The following is a 26,355-nucleotide window of genomic DNA, read 5'->3' as shown; positions in this document are numbered from 1 at the left end:
ACTTCAACACTGTGTCAGTATATTTTTGTGTCACTTTTAAAGGCCCAAAAGTCACACAAGCCTTTTTCACTAAGAGTCATAAAATCATTGGTAATCTTTCAGCTACTTTAAGAACCGGCAGCCGGTCCAGGGTGCGCCTCAATTCATGTCCGATGTCAGCTGGGAGGCCACCCACAACCCCTCAAAGAGGATAATGAATCAATGGATGGGTTAATCGTCCACTACATCCCCAGTGAAGACAGACAAAAAAAAAAAAAAAACAAAAAAAAACATGAAGGGGAGAGTGAAATGCAAAACAGATAGAAGGCTGAATCTGTCCTCCACAAAGGTGAGGGAGAGAGAGGGAGGGAGGGAGAGAGAGGGAGGGAGGGGGAGGGAGGGAGGAGGGAGGAGAGGGCACAAATCAATTCACCTGAGAGACGCATTATTGTCTTCGGTTTCAGGCGAGGAGGAGCTGAACGCTATGAAAAATTAAAAGGCTGCCAGTTAGTTTAAAGGATCGAGCCAGACGAGTTCGCACGAGCACACACCGCTCGCACACGCACACACGCACACACGCACACACACGCACACGCTGATCAAACTGAAAATGGTCTGTTGTTGCTCTTATTTAACGTTAATGTTAGTAATTTTTTTTTTCTTTTAAAACACTATTCAGCCAATGTCGAGGAGTGAACAGGGAGTTCTCTCATCCCTCAGGTTGGAAACATAACCTCTGATATGAACCCTCATCTGATCGTGACGATAAAGCCCGTGAAGTAAAAGGACAGCACCTTTCTTCGGATACTGCCCGGGTGCAGAAAAATAGGAGTTCACCTAATCCGAAGTGAATTTGATCAGATGTGTGAAACTGAACGATTTCTGTCATGAGGACTGACTGGAAATGTAAATTCAGTGGCCCTCCTCTGCTGGGAACCACAGATCTAATGACAGGGAAGGACTATTGTGTTTGTGCGCGTCCTCGCCACCCACTCTTTTGTCCCAACTGTCAAACTTCTCTGACATCCTTTGTAAAGTATAGCGGAGAGCAGCCATTTTGTGCCTTTTTTTTCTGTTGGGATGCTGGCATTGTTTTCTCTTCTTTCAGTTGGCCTTTTTTTCTCTCCCCCCCGCAGCGTCACTGTTTGCGTGACAGTGGCAAATGAACACCCAAACAACAACAACAACAAAAAACCAGAATGCAATTTATGTCTTCAATGTTGAATCTCACCTAAGTTGCAGACAATCACCTCGGCCTCCCCGCCGCTCCAGACTCCTGCGCCAACCTGTCTCCTGTCTAGTATTAATAGGGTCACTCACTGTCTTCCATGCGCTAGCCAGCCACTGTGTCTGTGGTCCAGAGCCAGCCAAGCAGCCGTATCGCTTACACTTCTCCATTTTCATTGTTGATATTTACTTCTGCAATTATCTCTCCACTTCACCCACAGCTGAAGATGATATGGCGAAGTTAGCACTGCTGCTTCCCTCCCCTCGGTCTCCTGTTGCTCACACATAAACACACTGACAGAAGGTCCAACCGACAGATGCACAAAGACATGGAAAAAAAGAGAGATTAATACGCTGGGCTGGGTGGTTTCGTCCGGTCAGGGCGAGCGAACAATCGCCCTCATTAGCGCAGGTGCTTCAGCATCAAACCTGTGCACAGGTGAACAGAAAACGGTGAATTTTCCGAGTTTCTTCTACCCACTCACCCACGTTTTATTTTCTGGTTTTTGCCCCTTTAGTGTGTGGAGGATCACGAGCCAAGAAGCCATGGAGGCCTCACAGGACCTCAACGAACAGATGGTGAGTTAAACGCTACTGTATGCATTCAATTGTGTGTGTGGGTGGGTGGGTGTACCTTGAGTCGGCCACACAAGTCTGAGGTATGGGTGCAATGGAAAGACGTGTGTGTGTGTGTGTGTGTGTGTGTGTGTGTGTGTGTGTGTGTGTGTGTGTGGTAACACACAGCAGATGTGGTTCAGTGAGTGTACAGTAACCATATGGCAGCAGTCAGAGTGAATGAGACTTCATTAGAAACAATGCTGGAAGTAGACCCCCAATGAGGAACCTGGACTTGTTGAGCATAGATGTGCAAGTGAGCCCAAAGTCAACTTAAAGGAGCTGTTCACCCCAAAATTAAATATTTTGTCATTAGTAGTAGTGATATTTCGTAGTACACAAAATATTACTGGAGCTTCACAGCAGAACAGCATTCTCCCAGACAACTGAAGGAGATGAAGAATTGTTTTAAATCATCAAAAACAGGAAAACTGGATAAAAACAAAACATTAAAATAAATAAAATGGTTCCATTCAGCTCCTGAGATCACAAATTGATTTGAAAAGACGTAATTTACACCCTTTTTTAAAGATTGCATGTTTACTGTAGCTACTTATCTCGCATCCCGTCTTAAGCGGGTAGACAAGCTTGACCACACGTCAGGGGTGTAAATAACATCTTATAAAATCGATTTCGGACAATTTGCAGAGAGACACTTTAAATTTTGGGGGGGTTTTGGGGTTAATTTTGACATTTTAAAACAAGTCCCTATCTATGTCCACTGTCGAGGAGAACGCTGCAGCGCTGTTCTGCTGTGAAACTCCAGAAATGTTTGTGTATCGCAATACCACATTTGACTTTACTTTTCATCGGTAAGTGGGTGAGTAGATAATGACTGAATTTTCATGTTTGGGTGGCCTGTTCCTTTAAAGGGGCACTATGTATATTTGCAGAAGAAAATCAAATACAAATTTTTAATATTTACAACATTAACAAGGTAATAATACAAACCCCGAAATATTTATTTTTCTCTTTAATTGAATGAACAAGCTGTTCCCGGAAGAAAAATTATGTCCGTTAGAAGCTAGAACGGTGGCGGGGTCCGCCAAAGTAAAACCGTATGAAATTGTGTTGTCCTTTAAGGTCAGTTTGTTTATTCAGTCATGACGAAAAGTTTATGTATTTAGTTCATATAAGGACATAAAAAGTCAGTCAATGAAGAACTCTCTCTTCTTTCCTCTAAGATGTCTTCCCCAAACCTACATAGTGCTCCTTTAATTGATAGTCTTATCTCTACCAAATCTTTTAGACCCCAGTCACACACACACACACACACACACACACACACACACAAACACAGCGTGCCTCGGGGTTTGTCAGTGTATCAGCACAGCGGGCCGTCTCTGCGTCACGTCAGCGCAGCGTCCCAGTTCTGCTTGTTTAAAGATCAGGCTGTATTGTTGGGAAAATGATTTTGGCGGAGAGCGAGGTCCACTCACATTTCAAAGTCGTTAGTCAGCCACCAGAACAGGTGTAATTTCATCTCCTCCTCCTCCACCACCACCACCACCTCCTCCTCCTCCTCCTCCATCAGGCTTGGTTCTCTCTCCCTCTGACCTGCCAGCCTCCACTGTAATAATAGCGCAAAGTGGGACAGAGCGCATGAACTATGTTGTTTTTCCTCCACTTTTTTGTGTTGCTCTGTCAGACTCGCCCCGGGTTTGGATTACAGGCTGACCCCAGCGGAGTACCGCCGCTCGCACGCACAGCACGCGCACACACAACGACGAAAACACGCAGAGGACGAGGAAGAGGCGAAGAAAGAGGATGAGAGGAGCATCCATCTTGTCTCGCTGCCATCCAAATATCAAATATTGATGTCCGTATTCCACAATTACTTCACCTGCTTTAAATAGGGGGGAGTGATATCATTTATAATGTGAATTTGATCTGCGGCCCAAAGGCATTGATTAATTGTTCGGGTTGGAAACGAGAGCTCAGAGGAAGGACAGAGATTTTAATCATATCGCGTGGAGATAACGGACTGATAGAGCTGAGGCTTACTCTGTGGCGCATATTTGTTTTTGATTCAGTGTCTGGTGCCACTGATTTAAACATTCACCTTCATATTAGGTACAGTTACATAAAAGAACGGTCTAAAAACAACAGCCCGGCTACAAAGTCCTCCGTTCGTAAGGTTCAGTTATTAAAGAGTTATTAAAGGAGATGTTGGTTCAACTTTAGCGTCAACAATGGGACAATGGACATTTTCCCCCTAGTTCTTCGAGAAAAATGTTTTTTTTCTTTTCAATTTCGCCTCATTTTGGGCCACATCTATATACAGAAAATTGAGAAAGCATAAGCAGATGATCGACAAACAATACACAAAAAGCTTATATAGGTCCACTCTGTAAGAGATTTAGATGAAGAGTCTCATTCCCAACTTCAGATATAGATGCTTTGGGATTATGGGTCGGGTCGGTCGCCATCCCAAAGAGTTTTTGACAAGTTGGGAATGAGACTCAAGAGTCAATTCCCTTTAAAAAGCAGACCTATAAGTTTTGGGGTGTTGTTGTCATGCTAAAGAAGAAACATCCACATTGATTTACATTAATGTCATGTTTTGTCTAAACAAACATCCAAAATCAAAAGGAAATGTAGTTTAATATTATAGATGCCAGAAAATAATCAAAACTTAAGGGGAGAAACCATTGAACATTTGGTATTTCTGTCTTAAAATGATTCGCTGTTGTTAAAAATAACTTGAGGCAGTTCATTTTCAGTCCATCGACTCATCATGTCATCTCACTATCATGACAACCAAGAGTGAACAAATATGACGTGCCTGTATCAGCATGTAACACAGTAGCTTCATCGTCCTGCTCTGTTTCAAACTGACATATTTTTTTACTCACTGTTTCAGTTACTCACCTCATAATATAAGTACGAATGTGAGCTTTCCTTTCAGAAATTCAGTGGACCTTTAATTGAAAATGAAGTCTTTCATTTGTTAAATCGATCCTATAATTGTAATTGATTTCCCCCGAAACGTTTTTGTGTTTTGTTTTTTCTTTACTCTTCAATATTTAAACTGAAAACTGAAAGTGGCTAATTCTTTTCCCCCCGCGCTGCTTCGTTGAAATAGGCGTGTCTCGGGTGACTAAGAAAACAGCGCCCGGCTCACACACAAAGTTTCGGGGAGTTGTCTGTTGTCACCTGATACCCCCACTCCTCCCCTCTACCCTTTAAAGTCCCCACACCCCCCTTCCCTTCCTCCTGTCCCTCCCTTTTCCCACCACATCCATCGCGCGTCATCTGGGTTATGGTCAGGCGTCCTCTCTGGCCGCCTGCCTGCCGAGGGCCAGCCTGCCATCTGGGGTCCTCAGGGAGCCCTGGAAGAAGGAGCCTGAGGCAGGGCCAACAGCGGTTAGCCCCGTAATGCTACTTTTAGCCTGTTTAAGTGTCTCGATCCACCTGTTGTCACATGCTTGTTTAGCTGCGGAGAAAAAGGTGATAACTGTTTTTTGTTGTTGTTGCTGTTGTTGTTGTCATCTATGAGATTATGACGAAGAGACAACCAGGACTGGATTAATAGTTTTACCTGACAATTTAATAAAATGCCTAAAAATGTTTTTTTTACATCAACATTAAGCTGATGAACCAGCGCGAGTTCACACACACAAACTCTCTCACACACTCGCTTCCCCCTTGATGGCTCTCGATCCGACAGAGCCCTGATTGAAGTCTCTGGTCTGCTGCTGGCTAGTGGAGGAGGCAGTGAGAGATTTGGGGGGGGGGGGGGTTAGCGGCGGTGTTTGTTGACCCCGGGGAGCCTTGCAGGATTTAAATGTATGGCCACCAGAAGAAAAAAGTGAGCGAGATGAAGGAGGAGGAAAAAGCGGATGAAAAAAGAGGGGAAAAAAGGTTCTTTTAGCCGTGGCCTTTTCCTCTGGTGCGCTGGGAGAGGCCCCGAGTATGGCAGCTGTCCCAGTCTGTGTGTGTGTGTGTGTGTGTGTGTGTGTGAGAGAGACAGAAAGACCGAGAGAGAGAGAGAGAGAGAGACCAACTTAGAGGAGGAAAGGGGTCAGGTTGCACCCCTCTTTCACCCCTACAACCCCATACAGACACATTCACACAAACTTACATGCAGCAGCAGTAGCTAAATACGAGCACGGCCCAACCCCGATTGCCAAGATTGCATTGGCGTCATAGACGGCCGTTTTCCAAATCTGCCCGGCGACAAGGCATGTGGAGAGATCACAGGAGTGTGGAGTGTAACAGCTACCCCCCTGGCATCCCTCTAGTAGGCTGGCATCCTGGTTGTGGCACCAAGGTGCACTTCAATTTCAGCTTAGTGTACAGTGATTCTTGTAAGATTTATGTGTAGCTGACAGCTGAGTGTTGCTGAGCGGCAGACTATGGGAGTAAAATATGAAGGAGACATCGAATTATAAATTGAACTATGGCGTTTAATTACTGCAAGAGTCAAAGAGAGGCGGACGAGTTAAAAAAGGAAGGAAACAAAGCAGAAATGTTGTCGGTCATCATCAGAAAGATGTTTTCACAAACAGTCCAGCATGTTGGGTGTGAGCGACGTCTTCTCCATAGACGGCGTTTACGACATCCATCTCTCGCCAGTCTCACAGGCGAGATGAGCTTCCATTTTATCAAATTTCTCAGTCCACCCTGACTCGCACACGAGATGCGTGTAACCTCCAGACCACCCACACTTTTTAAAACTCTTACAAGGACCATCCAGAATACCATTTTAGGGGCTTCAAAACTTGAGAATTGAGAATTAACTGCAAATATTCAAAGTTAAGCATTTCAGAAGCAGAGCATCATGCTTGCCTGATGCTGTTGATCTGCTCAGACTGTGTTTATTTCGTCATATCTCCTTGATTCGGGGTAGACGTGTTTATTGTCAATATTTCTGACCTTGTTGTGCTTTAGACCCTGTGCCGGCACATAGTGTTTTATTTTGAAAACTAACCGGATGCACTTTGACTTTCTGCTGTCCAACTTCCTGTGCTGCTAGCTCTGCTCTGCGCAGATTAGCGGTGCAGCATCTGCTTGGTTACAATGCTGCTTCGGACGTCAATTACCACGACGAAAAAAAAAAAGCTTTGAAGCATTTTGGTCAGCACAAGTCTACTTTTTTTTTTTTCTCCTTCTGGTATGCATAATCTCCGCAGACAGCTGTTTGTATCATCATTTTGTTCTGCAAATGTATGCTGCCGTCAGCCTGGTGAGGACAGTTTGAGCTGCAGCTAACAGGACAGAGGTTTCTGGCGACGGAGACAGCCAGCGGTTTCAAACAGAAAGACGACTGATACTAATCTCTTATCTTATCCGTTTAGCTTAGCCCGGCTAACTCCAAATGTAGCAGAATTAGCCAGCCGCCACCTCCACTGCTCGCTGATTAAGTCACAACCCCCAGACAAGAAATAGTCCCGCACATTCCCATCTAACTCTCCCGAAAGTGCGCAAATAGCAGTATTATCCAACATGTTGAACTGATTTGTCCATATTTACGTTCAGTATTCAGATTGATCCTCACGGTGAATTTGTGAACTATGCTGGATTTCGGGAACCGGGTGGAATCAGCTCGACTGAAGAGCGTGGATAAAGGATTTCACGTCTAAGTGAAGAAACGGGGGGAAAAAGAACTTCAACACAAAGTCTCTTTGTTTTGACACGGGCTTTTATTTGACGCTTGCAACAACAAAAACGTCTGTCTGCTCACTTCTTGCCTCGGTCCGGATAATTTATAACTCATATATACGAGTCTGGCCGGCCGGGGGAAAGCCAGCTAGGTGTGAGGTGAGCAGGTCACAGACAGCCTGCGAGCCAATCGCAGTCCGACAAGAGTCAAAACCCACCAAACAGACTGGAGAATCCATCTAGGAACCCAGAGCGGCCGGCGTGGGCTTTCTAGAGGAACGCACCAGACAGGAAACCACATGATATGTGTGCTTGAGTGTCTGCTGTGCGTGTCTGTGTGAGACTGTGTGTGTGTGTGTGTGTGTGTGTGTGTGTGTGTGTGTGTGTGTGTGTGTGTGTGTGTGTAGGTGTTTCTTTCTCTGTTATACACATATACTTTCTGTGGTGTGGGACGGCTGAGGTCATCTGAGTGGAGACGGGCTCATATTGTGACCGTGCTTGTTTAATGGAAGTCAATCACGGCACAATATGTCACGTCTCAAAGAGGTTTTTCGAGGAAGTTGACGTTACATTTCTCCCCTGCTGACCGTTCTAACAAAATAATCTGAAAAACTGTAGCTACTCCTGTACAAACACCGAATCCGAACCCCCGAAAAACGACTTTCTGCGCGCGGAAGAGCTCGGCGAAGGAGTCAAACGTTTTATTCTTTGTTCCCACCGGCTTCCATAAATAGAGCTCCTGATAGCACAGCCCACCGTTTGTTTGACCTGGTCCTCTGGCCAAACGCTCATCTGCCATTGGTTACACACACACACAAAAAAGGGGGAGCATATTTCCTCATTTTGCTGGGAAGGAAATGAAATTGCAACAATTGTGCTTTGGTTACGGAGGAACCTGCCGGCCCTGCCTGCCGCGAGAACTTCCTCTGCTGCTCTGCTGGGAGATTGTGTTTCTCTCTCTCTCTCTCTGCAGCAGAGAAGTAGCGGAGGGGTCGCTGAGGCCAGATGGGCTGTGACCTGCGTCTCTGCGCTGACCCAGTGCTGCAGACTGAGGCTGCCAGCTAATGATTATTTTCATTATTAATGAGTCCATTCTGTAATTTGTTTTTCTGTCTTTGGCGATCATTGTAGCATCAGGCTCTTGTGGCATTTGTGTTTAATGCTTGGCTGAATTTCTGTCTGAGTTCATACAGTGATACATTTGTGGTTAAGGTCATGTTATAAGATGCCAAGAAAAAAAACAGTGACTGCAAGTCAGTACAGTGCGTCCCACACCATTGGGCCTGGACAGCCCTTGGTGGGGGATTTTTGTCCAATCGTGCTTGCTTTTCGGAGAGAGAAGTCTCTCTGATTGGCTGTTCAGGGCATGAAAAGAGTAATGGAAAGCCCTCTGAGCCTGTCCCTGCTGTATCCATCATTTGACCCATTTAGCGTGGACACATTCTCGATTAGAAGCAGCTAAATTAGCGAGATTGCTCTCAAAAATGACTGCTTAATCATAACAAGGCAAACAGTACGCACAGGCTTGTCGGCTGTAGTGTTCGTGGTGTGTTCATGTGCAGATTTTTGGTCGATACACAGTAGACTAAATGTTTTGCAACAAAAACAATGAGTTTTATTGCTCACTTGACCCCGAATGTGTTAAAGTGATGCTGGAGTTATAGGTAGAGGGTCTCTAAGAGTTTAAAGACTTCAACAAAATGTGCCCTATTTGACGAGCTGAGTTTGAGGAAATGATGTTCGGACTGGATGTATCCGCCCGTCGATGCCCACAGAGACACATTTTACCTTCCCGCTGTCCTTGAATCTTTCCGTCTGTCTGTCTGTCAGTGCATCTGTCTGTCTGTCCCACCTTGTCTCTCTCCGCAGGCCTCTCCCGCCTCTTCGTCTCTCCCTGTGTCTCTCCGGCTAGAGTGATGATTCAGGGCCTATTGTGAAGTCAGCAATCCGATACAGAGCCAGCCTGAGAGCAGGAGGGGGGGGAGGACGGAGGGGAGAGAGTAGAGGGGGGTGAGGAACAGAAGGGATTATGGGTGTTCTCATAGCCAGGTCCATGCTGTCTGGAGCCCCGGGGTGCTTTGGCACCCTCACCTGTCCTCTGCTTTACCTGTTGCTCTCATTCTTTAACGTGGCCCTCGGTCCTCCTCCGTCTTTTTGTCTTCCCCTTTATCTTTATCTCTCTCACACACAACCCCCGAGCTCTTCGCTGTCCTTTTTCTTTTTTTTTTTTCTGGACTCCCGGCCCTTCCCTCTTTTCTTTTTCGCACTTACGTACATCCTCTCCTCCCTCGATGTGCCTCCCTTCTTTTTTGGCGGACATATGGTATTGTGAGTGATTTTATTAGGAAGATGATATGAAGTGTTTCGAAAGGCCCGGTGTGACGGAACAGCTTGCGACTTTTGAGACATCCAACTCCTGTTTCGCTCTCCTCGGCGGCAGCGACTTCAAATAGTCGGCCTCGCCGTTGAATCTGAGAGCAGATGGTGTGTGTGTGTGTGTGTGTGTGTGTGTGTGTGTGAGAGAGGGAGCGTACCTATCTGTCTGCTGAATGTCCCCTCTGTGTGCTTTTTTTTTTTTCTTTTTTTTAAAGGATATCTACCTTATGTTGCACCTCTCACATGCGCACATACACACATTGTGATGTCATGAGCAGCATTATTTAACAGGCAGCTGGGAGGCCATTCATCATTTAATTAAAAGCGTCTGAAAGGGATCTGAGGCCTAATGAGATTAGCTTTAATTATTGATGCCGCTGCTACTGCCACAGACACGCACCTACACACAGGCTCACAAACACACACACACACACACACACACACACACTCTAGTTATGACCACCGCGGACACTCAGCCTCTCTTTGAATCCTCCGTCTTAGCACACAAACACTCACATCTGCACTTTTTGCTTTCCAGTACTTTTTCACTCTCCTACCTGATCTCTTTCCCGACACACACACACAGACACACATCTCATTGATTTTGCTTCATGGTGGGATGTGGAGGTGCTCAGAGGGTGGAGGGTGGAGGTATTGCGGTATTGGGACCGAGCGGGGGGTGCGGTAGCTGCGGTCGGGTTAGGGATGAGGAAGGGTGACGGCGGTGCTGGTGGGGTGTGTGTGGGGTGGGGGGAGTGCAGGAGGACGGTGTTGTGTTTCTTCAGGTCTCACAGCAGCAGCAGAGAGGAGCTCTCACTGTTCTCGTCCACTCGCTCTGTTCTCCATTTCATCAAGTTGAGCTGAAAACATGGAGTCCATGTGAATACCAGTGGATGTGTCTGGAAAACCTGCTGCCTCGGTGTTAGTTAATCCTTCAGTTTACCCCAAAATCAAAAACACATAATTTTCCTCTTACCTGTGGTGATATTTGTCCATCTAGTTTGTTTTGACGTGAGCTGGCAAGTTTTGGAGATATCAGCCCTTCTCTCGAAATATTACGGAACTAGATGGCGCTTGGCTCAAAACTCAGCAATGTCTCTTTCTAGAAATGATCCACAGACGATGTTGTGAGCAGTTTCATGACAAACCTGTTTTCTCTCCATATCAACGCGCAGAAGGCAGTGTGCATCTACTCATGGACGAGAGGCCAGCTAGCTGCAGTACAGCTGCGTTTCCATCGGGGTAGTTCTGGTAAAGTACCTTTTGAACCCTACGTAATACATGGTAACGGTGCATAAACCTAAAGCCAGAACTGTTCCGCGTTTCCGCGGGAGACAGTGCTAATTTTCTGCCGCTTCCCCTCTTGTGCTCAATCACACCTTCTCTACGTACAGCACTCCACATCAAATCCTACATCAGAGCGCGGATGAAAAGCCAACTCTGATTGTTTGAAAAGACGCATTGGCTTTTCATGTATAGTGTTTAAACTCCACTTTTTAGTATATGTTCAGCGTGCCAGGTACTAAAATTGGTATGTTAAACACAGGATGGCACAGAGCAGCACTTTGGTACCATCTGCAGTTTCTGACAATAGAAAGGCAAAAATAATGTTTTTTTTTATGTGTAACAAACTGAACTGAGATGGACTGCTTGATGGAAACAGAGTGCAATCTTGTTGTCCATGAGTAGATGCAATGCTTCTGTCTACGCCGTGATACGGCAGAAAGAAAATAGTTCTTTGTCTTTTTCTTCTTCTTCTTCTTCTTCTTCTTCTTCTGCTACTTCTGCTTTTTCTTCTTAGTATAACAGATGAAGTAGATGTCTCATATACTACGCAGAGCTGGGAGTCACTGTGTGTATTGGCTCGACTCATTATTCAGATTAGTTATTTACAGCTGCTGATTTTCCGTAAGTTGATTATCATTTAATATATTAATTATACAATATAAATACATATTAATTATTTCCGCATTGCACCCTTTCTGTTCGGCTCACTCTGCAGTTCTCTGTCCCAGCGTCTAACATGTTGTACATTTAGACATTGCGTGTTGAGTAGAGTGATGGCCAGAGTGCGTGTGTGTGTATGTGTGTGTGTGTGTCTGGTCAGCCATGGACTGGTTTAGGTTTCTCCCAGTTGTTTTTTTAATCACTCTCATCAGATTAGCTGAGCAGGGGCAGTCGAGGCCAAACGCTTCACAATTAACAGCGCAGAACCAGCCCTCACACAGACAGACAGACAGACAGACACACACACACACACACACACACACACACACACACACACATCCATCAGTGACTTTTCATTTGTCTCCGTTGGGTAAAGCTGCATTAAATCACGTCTGTGATCCCCTCACTCTCTGAGACAATGAGGAGCCAATTTAAATGGCAGATATTAAGACCACCAGGATGGAGAGGAGGATGGAGAGCAGACTCAGAGTCACAGTTCTCCTCCGCTGCTCTTCCTCCCCAAACATGTGTGCTCCGCGACCCGTTGATTAAATAAAATAATCACTGGGAGTCTAAAATTAGCAAAGGTGCGCTGGCCGCCCTTCCTTTCGTCCGAAGTTACGCAGAAATAAAAACACGAGAGCTTATTATTTTATAAATGACCCTCTAAAACTAAAACCCAGCAGGACCGACTCCTCGCCTTGTATCCAAAAGAAATTCATCATTTGATTAAAATCAGAAACACGTTTTTCATCCAGGAAATGTAGAACCAAGCAAGCAAAAGCTCGCACAGACCCTCTGTCGACCGCTCAGCCTATTACTTTGTGTTTTATAGATTATAGATTATTAAAAAGATTCTTTTATTCAGGCTTTTAACTGTGCAGGATGTTCTTGAGTCTCCTAATCAGAATTCAAACAAAAGATGTAGTTTGATGGCTAAGTGAGGAAGTGAGGCATCATGGGGGTTGTTGTCCAGCACTGCAGATGAGGTACACAATTCAACAAAATATATAACAAAGGTCTTCTTGTTTTCAGACATTTTTATGCTGAAATGTTACATCTATCATCTCTTTAATGTCAGTGAATAGTAAAAACGATGCCCATAAAGGAAAACACTGGTAGTCCAGATGTTCAAGCGGATACTATATAACTGTCATGTTCCCGACTCGGTTGTAGCCGAGGACCTTTGTTATCGTTTCACGTTGTCTTGTTCTCCCCTTCTCACTCTTACCTCATTTCCCATCTGTCCTCCGTCACGGTTCAATAAAGGTGAAATGCAAAACAGAGAGAACGATCTCAGGACCCCAGTTTGTTGTCATGGAGGACAAGAAAAGAGAAAATATTCACATTTGACAAGCTGGGATCAGTTTTTGTTTTCTTTTTTCTTTACTATTTATAGTTACCCTGGTTACATAATTCACATTCAGTGTGGATGGATATGCCTCCCAACTTCAGCATATTATTAAAAAAAACACTTAATCTGGATGGTTGAGGATGTTTGAATGGACAAGAATTGAGATTTCAGCTCTGAACTTGTTTTCTGAAAGTTGCATTTTATGCTTCAAAGTCAGAGTTGTGTCTTTGTCATCCACGCAGTCATAATTCACGTACAAAATGGTGTGGGCAGGCATCTGCGTCTTCTTCATCTTATCCTGGCGTGACGAGTTTCTGCTGCGTAGCTCGAAGCGACCATCCTGCGTGTTGTTCTCTCATTTCTCGTGTTGTTCGTTTTGTCTGCTGGGGGGTTTAACCGTAGAGGCCGGTGTCTAGATTTAGCTCAATTTTTTTCTCCCCGGGCGATTCAAACACAAAGGCTCAGAGACATTTGATACTTTAGGTGCAGAAACTGTGTGTCATTATGCTTCCATTTTTGTGTCCCTTCGCATTGTGAGCAACGGCGGGCAGCTCGCAGGCAAAAACCATGTGAGCATAGGTGGATAGAGAGAGGTACACCTAGCCAGAGAGAGAGAGAGAGAGGGATGTTTTTGGAGAGCACCTTTTCATCCACACTCCTCCTCCTCCTCCTCCTACCTGCTCCACAGACTCACCCTGTTCTTCCCTTTCACTCCCTCACTTCTCTTTTTTTCTCCCCTTTATAGCTTCCTACTACACCTGAAAAAGGGGCATTTTTGGAGGCATAAAGAGAGGGATAGTTTTACACCTCCCCAGGCTGGGGGAACTGGGGGTTGTAGGAGGAGTGGTGGAGGGAGAGAGGGAGGGAGGGAGGAGGCTCAGCACAATGTATTTTACATGAAAGGAAGAGGATAGGGTTACCACACCGATAACCACTCATACAAATGGGGAGAGCAGAGAGCTTTGAGCAGGGGACAGGTAAATGTGTGAGTCTGTGTGTGTGAGTGCGTGCGTGTGTGTGTGTGTGTGTGTGTGTGTGACAGAGAGAGAGAGAGAGAGAGAGAATGTGGAGGATAGAGATGGAGGTGGTGTTTGTGTGGTGAGTAACATCCTTCATGAGTGTGTTTTGTGGTCGACACTCATCAGCCGATGTCAGAGACATGGACGGCTGGATGATCACATTGCACAGGTGTGTGTGTGTGTGTGTGTGTGTGTGTGTGTGTGTGTGTGTGTGTGTGTGTGTGTGTGAAACACTTCTATACAAATCCTGTTAGCTAAGTTTCCGTTTTTTATTTCCTACTCATACTGATTTCCTTTATTTTTATTTCTTCATAGTTGATATCAGAGGAAGTCTAACATTTCAGGAGAAGCACTTTTTCACATTTCACAGAGTTGAACTGTTTAAAAAAAAAAGTCAGTAAGAATGCCAGTAAGAAAGAAAAGTCGCATATTTCTCTTTAATTAAAGGTGAAATAAGTAAGGATTGGCCAACTCTGGAATTCATTCTCAAAACAAATAGAGGGCAGCGTATCACCAGGGTAACCGCTAACTGCTTCTAACCGCAGCTCAGTTAGCTAAGTTAGTTTTGCAGTTAGCAATCCGGACTGGAAGCTCAGGGAACAGGGAATTGTTAGTGTTTTAGACTGTTAGCATGGGAGCTCTGGATCAGGGCTAGCTGGTTAGCATGGACATCGATGTTATGATGCATGGACATTATAACGGCAAAATTGTTACTTCTCCTAAATCTGTTGATACTCTTGTTATTTTTTCAACGTTTTCAATAAAAATAATTTTATTTTTTTAATGATTTTTTTTCTAAATTATAATTATAAAAAATAGACGCTGAGTAATTAAAATGCTAACTAAATGCATTTATTCAATCAGAGACAGAAGGATGCGTTTCCAAGTCTGCAGAGATAAAGTAAAAAATATCCAAGGACCCTATGAAAAGAATCTCCCTACAAAATAAATAAGGAGAACAGGACAGAAGAGACGAAGAGGAGCAGAGTGTGTCTCCGTCTGTCATACTGTCTGCTGAGTGGAAGATAAACGGCTGCTGTTCCACTTCAAGAACAAAGTTACTCTCGAGGGCCTCTTGAAAGGGAGCGAGGCACCTTCAGCAGACACTTTTAAAACTCTCCTAAAGTCAACAAAAACCAAAGAAGATCGCTGTCATTTAGTCGTTTAATGTACTGCCCGCTTCCTTCGCTCTGATGAGCCCGTGCCACGACGCTGTTTTATTTTCTTTCTGTCTCTGTCTCTTTTTTTTTTTTCTAAGGGCAGGGGAGGGATTTTATCAGGCGTGTTTTGGGACAGCTCCCCTGCTCCCCTTCTCCACTTGCTGTGAAAATATTTCATCGGGGATGTTTTTGGACGACCCCCTCCTGATGGGGTCCTGCCTGGCTAATAATAAAGTGCTTGAGTTGTCAAGCGCTTCGGCAACACCCTAATCTGTTCTGACAGCTACGCCTCTGCACACACACACTCTCGAAACGTCCAGCCCGCGCGCACGAGCGCATGTCGGCATGCACATGCAACACACTCTCCACAGACGCATGCACCGATGTATGCACACAGGTCCACAGACAGTCTATCAATCAGGGTGTTTATTGGGGTTGGGGGATAAATGCTGTGGGACGGGGGGGCCGCATGTTGTCACCATGGTGACCGAGCTAAAGGTGGCTGGTGCACAGTTGGAGACAGTGGCCCCGTTCCAAATTGGTCCCCAGGCCTGTGTACACTCGGCACCCCGCTCAGCTGTTTTCGGTTGCCTCGTAGACGTACAGTAACATGTCATTAAAGGGCCAGTTCACCCAAATGAGAACAACACACTTGGTTATAGTGATGCCTAGCCACACAGATAATTCATTTTATGTGTTGTATGTATTTTGTATGTTGTGTCTGATATCACAGTTTTGTTGTTGTTTCTAGAAAACTATAATTAATGTTGCTCCAGGACAATCTTTGCAATTTACAAATCACCGGCACATTCTTCACTTATTATTTTTACCTGAGGTTTATATGACAAGAACATGTGTTTTATAACTTCTCTAAATTATATTTTTCTTGTCATTATCCCATGAAGTCACTAAGACATTACAAAAAGTGTGTCCTGGATCAACATTAAGTGTGATGTTCCAGGAACAACACAACACAACAATATCAGATTGTGGGTTAATTAAACCCCTGTAACTTTTAAAGATGCACAATCATACAAATAATTAACCCTGTTTGGTGGTTTTTTTGGATGCAGCACTTGATGTGAAATAAATATTGTTTTAGACCTTTCTTGATTCATATGTTCATACATACTTCACTTAAGCGTCCGACTGTCATGGCAAATTTAAGCCAGGACAGCTCAGTAACATGCATCCGCCATGTTACCAGCACAGCCACCGAGCTGGATACCGCAGTGTTGCTTAAAAACTGGAGGAAAAAGTGAGCAGAAGCAGAATTTACACGCAGACTCACAACATATATTGCCGATGTTTGCAACAGCCTATCTGTACAAAACATGTTCTATCAGGCAAAGAGTGGGGGGAGGTCAGATGTCAAACACTAACTATATACACAGGGTTTCTCTTTGAAATTATTACTACCTCGACTGAGAAAGCTGCTAACGTGGATATGTGTGAACATCCAAATGATTTGAACTTGGACTTTGAGATCAAGACTACACTTTGACACCATACACCATAACTAAAAAAACTGGTTGTTCCAATACCCAAAGTAGTATTGGACATGCCTCCAATACTGCCTGAAGTGCTGAAACTGGTATTGGTGGGTACATGAGTCTATGCACCGATACGATACCCCATCAATGTATTACAAACCCTGATGCTTCTTATCAGGACATGACAGGTCCTGTCTGACGCCTGTCTGTGTGCGACTCCTGTGTGTGTGTTTGGGCGTGTGCCTCTCCTGACGACACCTTGGCGACCACAGCGAAAGAGTGCCATCTTCAGACCGAGGCGGTCGTAGGGGGGGGGGGGTGTTTGGGAGGGGTGTCCACCTCGTTCATACCACACCCAGGCTGCGCTGACCCCTCCAGCTCGGCTACGCTTCACATGTGAGACACGCGTGCAGCCGGTGTGGTTCCAATTAACACCGATTGAGTGTGTGTGTGTGTGCTCAGGTGGACGTGTGAGACTCTGTGTGGCGTGGGTGAGATGGGGGAGGGTGGGGATGGTGTGAAGTTTATGGTCTGGCCTGTACCTTCTGCTGCACAGCAAGACGCTGACGTTACATCCATGCCGCGTCTCTTTTTACTGTCTTCGGTACTCCACAAAGAATTAAAGGCAGGGATGTTTTGTGTTTTTTTTTTCCATTTTAGGGGCTCAGACTGTCAGAACTTCTTTATTTTTGCCTGGTTATAACGTGGAATTCACTTTATTTGTGTTTATAAAATGGACCTACACAGAAACAAGTCACATCCGTTACTTTTAACAAAAGTTCTCTGGCTTTTAAATGTAGGCTCAAGTGAGTCTGTAGTGAGTGACAGCAGAGAGAGAGAGAGAGAGAGAGAGAGAGAGAGAGAAAGAGAGGAGGGGGAAGAGGAGGAGGGGAGGTGAAGGAGGAGGAGGAGGAGAAGAGAAAAAAGAGGGGGAGGAGGCAGAGGAGGAGGGAAACAGGACGAGTGAAATGCTCCTCATTGCCAGAGTCGGGGAAGACGGGAGCCGTGCGTGGATTGACCTCAGAGACAGAAAGAGAGAAAAGGGCAGTTTGGGGTGTGTGTGTGCGTGTGTGCACGCGTGTGTGTGCGTCTCGCGTCCTTTCCTTCCAGCCGCTACATGTTTTCACTGAGCGAAAGCGAGACTCTCAAAGGGAAAGAGAAAAAGAATGCATGCTCTCCCGTAGAGCAGAGACGAGAAAAGCGTTGACACCTGGAGTACGAAGTGGGAGGCAGGTAGATAGAGACGGGCTGAAGCTGTGCTGGAGGAGTGTGTGTGTGTGTGTGTTGTGTGTGCGTGGGTTTCTTATTTTGTGTGCGAGATAACTAAGGTTGTGTGTAGTGTGACGGGAAGCGAGTGGATCGTACAGCTCTGTAATGCTTTGTGGAAGTACAGGACTGCTAACTGACCTGATTACACCCTGAGGTAAGAGTGCATCTCCAACTCTGTGTGTGAGCGTGTGTGTTAAGATAATGTTGTATATTCAATCAATTGTAGCATTTATTTTTGTATTTTAGTACATTTGATATTCACCTTTCATAGATAAACATATGAATGAATAAATGCTGTGTGTTTAAATCACTATTTTGTATTGAATTATAACATTACTTAATGACTGAATGAATATTTAGGTCACCCGTCAAAAATTAAATACATAAATAAACAAATACAATAAAATAAAGATGGTAGTTTGTGATGATGGCACTGTAGCTGTCAGGGTGGCATAGCAATTGATGTAAATTGAATGAATTCCCACCTTGAATATACTAGTTGTATTTTAAAAATCACTTAATGTACAATTAATATAATGGGTCTAAATCTTTAATTATATATAAATGGACTTTTTTTAAACTTTTGAATTGTTATTATTTAAATTTTTTTCTTATTTCTTATTTTTGTAACAGGCTGATGTAGGATTATATCTCTGTTCTTAATTTATCTGATAAAAAAATATCATATGGCAGCAAAACCGTCCGTCATCATGTCAGCTCTTTAAAAGCGGAATTGCTGCATTTAAAGCAAAGAAATTATTTTCATTCCCTTTTTTTAAAAAAATTGTCATTAATCCAAATATTCACACAAGCAGGAAAAAAAAAAAGATTTTCTTAAAGCCTTTATATACCGTGTGTGTGTGTGCGCGCGTGCAGCTCTATGCACGGTATCAGATGTCCCGTTGCAGATGGGTTGGGTTATTACCAGAAACACATAGCGCTATTCTTCTTCGTCTCTCCCTCGCTGCCCCCTCTTCTCTCCCTTTGCGCAGCGTTTCCACAATAACACAAACCTCCTCGCTCGCCGATGCACCTTTCATGTTGCAGTTTTAGATCCCCGAGCAGGCTCGTAAAAAGTCTAAAACACAGCGGGGCTGGAAAACAAAAAAAGGAACGAAAAAACGCGTAAACACGTCCACAACCAGGCGTAGGACTGCTTCTGCTTATTTCTGACTCACACCTACTGTTTCTGATTACCGCCTTCAGGGTCAGACCGGGCCTCGCGTTATCATCACACCCATTAGATGATGAATATAAATAAGTGACAACACAAACACAGCAGCGTGTAATTCCCTTAAATAAATCATTGTTATTAGTGCTAATTAGACGGGGTACCTGTATTTACCCCTCAGGGAGTCCCCGGGCTGGGCAGGTTGTGTTCCAGGCCGGTCACCAGGCCAACCAGGTCAGAGGTCACCCATTTAACTGGCTCAGATGACACAAATGGGTCCTTCAGGCATCGTGGCCACCTAAAGAGCACAATTGAATGGCCTTTTATTTAATGTTTTTGTTAGAGATGACATTTTACTACAAGATACGGAGGACTTAGTGAACACGCTGTGAGACATGATCTCAAGTTTTACTGGACGGCAAACACTTTGTGTACTGGAGATGACAAGTGTCTATCAATGACAGAGTGTGAGCACCGAGCGGAAACAGCAAAATAAATGTATGGAACCGTGTTGAAGATAAAAGCCGAGAGAGATGAGAGGCTCTTGCGAGGTCGAACACTCTGAGAAAGTGTGCGATGGATGAAGCGCGGCGATAAAAGCTTCACGGGATCAAAGCCCGCGTGTGCTGGTGTTTTCACAGATCGTGTTGGGACAGAAACAGCCAGGGTTGTGTGTTTCCAAGTGTGTGTGTGTGTGTGTGTGTGTGTGTGTGTGTGTGCGTGCACATGCGGGCCATCCGTGCAGCCACATTCGCGTGAAGCCCTGCGTGTGCGTTACATGAGGATGGCAGTTTCTCACGGCCGTGCTGTTGATGTCGTGACTGACAGCCTTGTTAAATTTCAGTAAAGCATGAAACGGGACATGAAAGTGGCTTGTGTGTGTGTGCGTGTGTGTGCGTGTGTGTAAAGTGATCCATACGAGGGTTCTGGCTGACCTTTGAACCCTGTCTTAAACAGCTAAGTGCTGCTTCTTATTCGCTCTCGGCAGGATTCTCTAATCAGAACCATAACACACACACACAAACACACAGAAATACACACACCCACCCACACACACATACCTGGAGTTTAGTATCTGCTTGTCCAAGCACTTTCTCTGTATACTTACCTGTGATTGCGATAATGTGCAAATGACTCCCAATATATGCTGCCTGGCTGAATTTGACCACATGTGGTTTTTTTTTTGTTGTTTTTTTTTTTTTCAATGTGCGTTTCCATGTGCGGTGTATGTGTTTGTGTGAGTGTGTGTTTGGCACCTCACGCGTGCCCTACACCTCGCCAGTGTGTTGACACAGTGATTATAGGGCAGCTGGTACACATTGGCCCTCGCTCCGCCCTGCATTTACTGTTCTAATTAGTTCCTGTTCCAAATAAGAGGGAGGAATTTTAATAGAGAACCGCTGGCCCGCCGTCGTCCAGCTCCGCATACCCTCACACACAGCAACAGACAAGAAAAACCAGCCTGTGTGTGTGAGCGTACGCTGCGGTGGACAGGCGTAGAGGCTGAAGTGTGTTTTCTTAGTTTTTTTTTTTTTTTTTTTTCCCCCTCAATGATGAAGAAAAAAGGGCCCCGGCGCACCAGTGATTGACACGACCAAATGTCCACATAAGTCGAGGCTCGATTTAGTGACCATGGCGACCTGCTTGAAGGGTTAAGAGTGAGCCCCGTGACTTAACATGACCCCGCCGTGACCTTTCAACTCTGTAAGGGTTGAGAAAGGGGCTCGAGCTCCGGATGGAGCCGGGTCACGGGTGAACAAGGGAAAGTTAATATCTGTCACTTAGACGCCAGTTAGCACTTCTGTCACGGTGGTGGCTACGAATACAGACGCCGGCTCCTGATCCACGGGATTTTGACCTCATTTTTTTCTGCGTTTGCAGTCACATTTAATGAGTCAGAAAATCTGTTTACTCGGATTTGTGTTGGATTTTCTCCTCCTTTCTTCAAACTGAGGGCGCTGAATTAATTTTGTTGTCAGTCACAACACTTCATGATACTAATATAATTTGTCTGATTCATAAACACGGTTTTATGAGGCTGGTTTATGACACACTAAACACTGGCTCTTATGTGTGTGTACGTAATGTGTGTTTGGTTAACATTTCCTCTGCTCTGGTCTCTCTGCAGGTGAAGAAATCACACAGTGAATCTCATGTTCCAGACCCTTCAGACGCCAGGTACGCTCATATGTGTCTCTTTGTGTGATATGACAAACAGCGTTAGGTTTTTTGCAGAACCCTGTCTGTGTGTGTGTGTTTGTGTTGGTGTACAGTTAAGAGTGTGTGTCCTAGTTCTCTGGTCATGGTGCAGAGAGGTGAGGTTTCACTGCAGTTGCGAGCTGTGATGAGGTCATCAACACTTTCCCAAGGCCTCAGTGCCTCACACACACACAGACACACACACACACACAGATCCAAATGAAGGACGAGCAAAGGGAGCATGCTGTACTTAATTTAGAGCCGAAACTGTTAGCGATTTTAATAAACGATTAACCAAAACAGAAAATGCAAGATATTCTCAGGTTCCAGCTTCTGTGATGAAAAGATCTGCTGCTTCTCGCTGCCATAAATCCAATGATGGATTGAACTAAATATATATTTACTCAAGTAACTGTATTTAAATACAATTTTAGGATGCCTGTTCTTTACTTGAGCACCAATATCTGCTACTTTACATTTCCACCATACAAGGCAAATATTGTACTTCTTACTCAGCTACATTTATTTATTCATTTAAGCTACTAATTATTTTGCAGACTACATCAGAATCGAAGTAGTGCATTTTAAAATCAACAAATTGTCTTTGCAATCAGATTAAAAAAACACAGAGACTGTACAGTATATAGAGCACATACAGGTAAATATAAGTACAATTTACTATTACTTGTACTTTTGATACCTACGTACATTGAATAGAAGATATATTATTTATATATATATATATATATATTTATATATATATATATATATATATATATATATATATATATATATATATATTATTATTATTATTATATTTTTACTTTTTTTTCCCCTTTCCTTCAGTGATTTATATAGGTTCCTGTGCATGTAAAAGATCTTGAAAGTTAAAAAGGTCAAAGTCTGCCCCAACAGAAGCTCCTCTCTCCCACACAAAACACTGCACCTGAAACGCCTTGTCAGCAGTCCCGCCTTTAATTCTTTGATTTTGTGACATCACACTACATCATCATGACCACCATTTGCATAATTTATGCTTCGTTTGAAAGAGAATTTATTTAGCACAGCTGCTCTGTTGTCTTTAGCAGTGCTGGCTCAGGCATGTGTAAGATGGCCAATCCCAGCAGATTGGGTATCTGGAAAAGGGGGGTCCTTAAAGAGACAGGAGGTAAAACAGAGCGTTTCAGACAGAGGGGGAATACAATGCTGCAGTACTGGACCATATGAGAGAAGTGATGTGTTTTTTTGAGCATTAAGTATGTAAACGTATAATAGTAGTAACCCCAAATAAACGTAGATATTTCTCCTTTAACTTTAACTTTGAACTTTTCCTCAAGTAATTCTCATTTTTCCCTTTAACTGAAGATTTATTTTTATACAGCATCTTTCCTTTTTCTCAAATATGACTTTTAACAGCATTGCATATATCACTGTAGACTGAATATGTTTGGATTTCAACTTATGGTCTGAGAAAACAAGACATTAAAAGACGTCACCTTTGGCTCTGGAAAGTTGCTCCGGGCATTTTTTTTTGATTAATCGCTTAATTTAAAAAATAACAGCAGATTAATCACTGATGGAAATAACCCGCAGTTTTTGACTCTTAAGCGACTTAGTTTACATTATGTATACTGTAAATTGCACAGATGCTGCATTTTTTTTTTCCAACGATCAGACATAATGTGAAAACCAGAAAAGAGTTTATGAAACACCAGCTCCTGCCATCGCCTCCCGAGAGGAGCGAAACAGAGAGGAATAAGAAGTGAGAAAAAAGAAAAAAGGGACAAGGAGGGGAGACAGAATCATTTCCTGCTGTTGAGAGACAAAAGAAAAGGATGGATGAAGAGTGTCGAAGCGCACGAGAGGGAGAGAAAGAAGAGAGAGTGAAAAGTGGAAAAGCACCACGATCTGCAAAAGCTCTTAGTTGTTATTGCCGGGCACAGCGGTGACGTTTAAGGCTTTTGGGCAAATATCTGGTCCACCATTAAGGGTTGTTGATATTAAAACAGCGATTTGTGTTTTCAGTTCAATATGTGCAGGAGTGCAGAATGAGTGTTTAGCTGTAAATAGGACAAAAAAAAAAAGGGAGTCGACGGAGAGAGTTGATTTAGTGTGTTTATCTTTCGCACGCTCTCTCTTTTGTGCCCTTAAGCCTGCATCTCTCTCATCCGCTGAAAGTCATATGTTTATACCTGTCAGTCCCACTGTGGGTTGCAGTCATGTGTGGCGATGCTATCTGCCCATAGCATTGAGATGGCCGGCTTCCAGACCGCGGCACAGATGTATCACACACACACACACACACACACACACACAGAGTGGTAGAGCGGCTGCCCGCATTTGTTTAATTCTCCCTCCATCTCTGTCATTTCTCGCTTTGATGTCGCGCACAAAAGCACGAGTGTGACCGACCCGCGGGCGGTGTGAGTCAGGGTGCACACACACACACACACACACACACATTAACATGAGGTAGTGGCCATACACACACTGACTACACACAACAATAAACTATGCCTCTTCCACCTAAGGACATGTCAGATTGTGGGTTTGTGGCAACAATGATGAAGAGGTATGCGCCCGTGTTTTATGTTGCTTTTGTAAGCGCGTGTGCACGTAAAAGATTAAAAACACTTGACTTTGACTCCACAGACAACATGCATCTACATTCTCTTCGTGTCTCTATTTACTTCCACTTCCAAACACTCCACAAAACCACACACACACACAAACGCACACACACTCTCTCACTTCACCATTACCACCTTGTGTGCTGGTTCGTCCCAGTCATGCATGTGGAACACATTGTAAAACTAAAGCATGCTGGCAGGCTGTGGGTTTGTATTGGAGCCCAGAAGTGCACACATACACACACACACACACACACACACACACACACACACACACACACACACACACAGCACACACACTCTATAAAAGAGCCAGCAGGCCCGCAGACAATGTCTAACGCCTCTGAACACATGCTCATGTGAGCTAACTGGTATGGAGACACATGAAGTTTATGGCTGCATACGTATGTATGTGCGAGTTAGTGCGCGTGTGTGGCTCCTGTCATTGAACGTGTTCTGTGAGATCTTAGCATAATATATAGAGGTGGGAGATTCCCAGCTGTGAGAGCATATTGCCGTTGATCCGTTACTCATTCAGAAATCGCAGTTCATCTCATTTTCTGCCCCCCCTCCTCCTCCCTCCCTCCTCCTCCCTCCTGTAGGTCTATGGAAATGCAGGACCTAGCCAGTCCTCATAACCGTGTGGGAGGTGGAGATTCGACGGGCTCCAAGCTGGACAAGAACAACCTTGGCAGCCCCTCCATCACCACAAATGGAACAGGAGGTGAGAAGGCAGAAACGTGTTTGGTGCCACAATAATGAATGGGCAGTTGTGTCTGTGGCAGATAGGCTAGTTTCAAAATACAGTATTTTACCTTCATGTTGTTGTTATGCTTTGTTTTGGCCAATTCTACTGATATTTAAAGGTGCAATATGAAAGAATTGTCCATCTCTTGATTTCATACTCAAAAAAAGAGTGACTTATCACCAACCATAGCTGCCATGAGCAACTTAGCTTAGTTAGCCGTGCAGTCAGTGGTCTAGAGGGACAGCTGTAGCTCAGCGGGTGGAGCAGGTCGCTAGTGATCAGAAGGTCACTGGTTCGAATCCCGGCTCCAAGAACCCCAAAATTGCTCCTGATGTGCAGTTGGCACCTTGCGTAGTGGCCTCTGCCATCAGTAAGGGTGACTTGTTCAGGATGTACCCTAACCCTAACCCTCAGCGGAAAAGATAATGAGAGACATTTTACTTCCTTTTATAATTAGTAGTCAACAAGAATCCCAAACAGTGGGAAGACAAGATATGCTGCTCATCTTCTTAAAGTGGAAACAGACAACGTCTGCCCCCGCTAGCCTTTATGAGTAGTATTACTGTGAGCACCGCTGTTGCAAAGACAACCGGATTGTTTCCATTTGCCTCAGTGTCAGAACTACCACCAACACAGGACAAAATGTGTGCGCATTTATTCATTTAGAGACCAAAAAGCAGAGCATGGCGCTGACTGAACGCAGATGATGCCATTGTTCTATAGCCATGACATTGTGCAATCGACATTTACGTAACTACGATAAGTTAAAGCAAAAAAACTTAAATAAAACAAGACAAACAAGTAAAATGTAAATTAGTGACTTTTAATTGCTGTTGCTAGGTAAACTTTTTGGACAGAGCCAGGCGAGCTGTTTCTCCTTGTTTACAGCTGTAAGGCTAAGCTAAGCTAACTGACTACGGTTGGCTTCACATGTACCCCAACAGACATGATAAGAGTGATATCAATCTTCTCATCCAGCTGCAGGCAAGAAAGCAAAAAAGCATATTTTTAGGAAATAAATCATTCATTCAAGTGCTGCATACTGTAAAAAATCACCAGTAAAAGAAAAAAATGACCTGTTTGAAATCAGGACATCAGAATTATTGTGAAAGCAGCTGTTTTAGGTGACACCTAAACACATCATGCGACCACGTACTGATGCCTCAATTCATTAAAGGTCCAGTGTGTGAGACGAAGAATCGTTGTGTTTTTTGTTACTTTAGAGCGAGCCTTTTATACCTTTAGAGGGAGCGGGTCCTCTTCTGCCGCATCCACCATGTTGCACCGCCATGTTTCCACATGTTTAGTAGCCACCGTACGAGGGTATGAGATGAGGGGTCTTCAGTTAATTGCATCCTCAGTGCTCTATAGCACCGAATCCTACACGCTGGTCCTTCAGAGTAAATTAAGAAAATCACAAATTCCAAACACTTGTACGCCGAGTGCTTTTTCAGTGTTTGTTTGGGCGAGATGCAGTTGTTCATGACGTCTAGCGCTCACTCCAAAAAGTCTGAATGTGCCTATTGTGAACCCGCTTTGATGAGTGTAATGAAATCTATTGCCA

General features: G+C 44.2%; 1 protein-coding gene across 6 annotated transcripts in view; it reads left to right on the top strand.

Annotated features, from left to right (window-relative positions):
- The window catches only part of eya4 (EYA transcriptional coactivator and phosphatase 4), a 46,972-nt gene that overhangs the window by 2,327 nt on the left and 18,290 nt on the right, over positions 1-26,355 (top strand). For 3 of the 6 annotated variants that reach the window (XM_037087170.1, XM_037087167.1, XM_037087169.1), the window contains exons 2-4: positions 1,725-1,785; positions 21,343-21,392; positions 24,646-24,767. In XM_037087170.1, coding sequence (XP_036943065.1) covers positions 1,753-1,785; positions 21,343-21,392; positions 24,646-24,767 — 205 coding nt within the window. In that variant the 5' untranslated portion in view covers positions 1,725-1,752. Of the gene's footprint in view, positions 1-1,724; positions 1,786-17,779; positions 18,198-21,342; positions 21,393-24,645; positions 24,768-26,355 lie in introns of those variants that run through there. The other 3 variants (XM_037087171.1, XM_037087172.1, XM_037087173.1) reach the window with 3 other exon arrangements.

This window comes from Acanthopagrus latus, chromosome 22 (genome assembly GCF_904848185.1).
Source record: "Acanthopagrus latus isolate v.2019 chromosome 22, fAcaLat1.1, whole genome shotgun sequence".
Classification (NCBI taxonomy): Eukaryota; Metazoa; Chordata; class Actinopteri; order Spariformes; family Sparidae; genus Acanthopagrus; species Acanthopagrus latus.
Note: the sequence above shows the minus strand (reverse complement) of the source record. Positions and strands in the feature narration are given on the sequence as shown.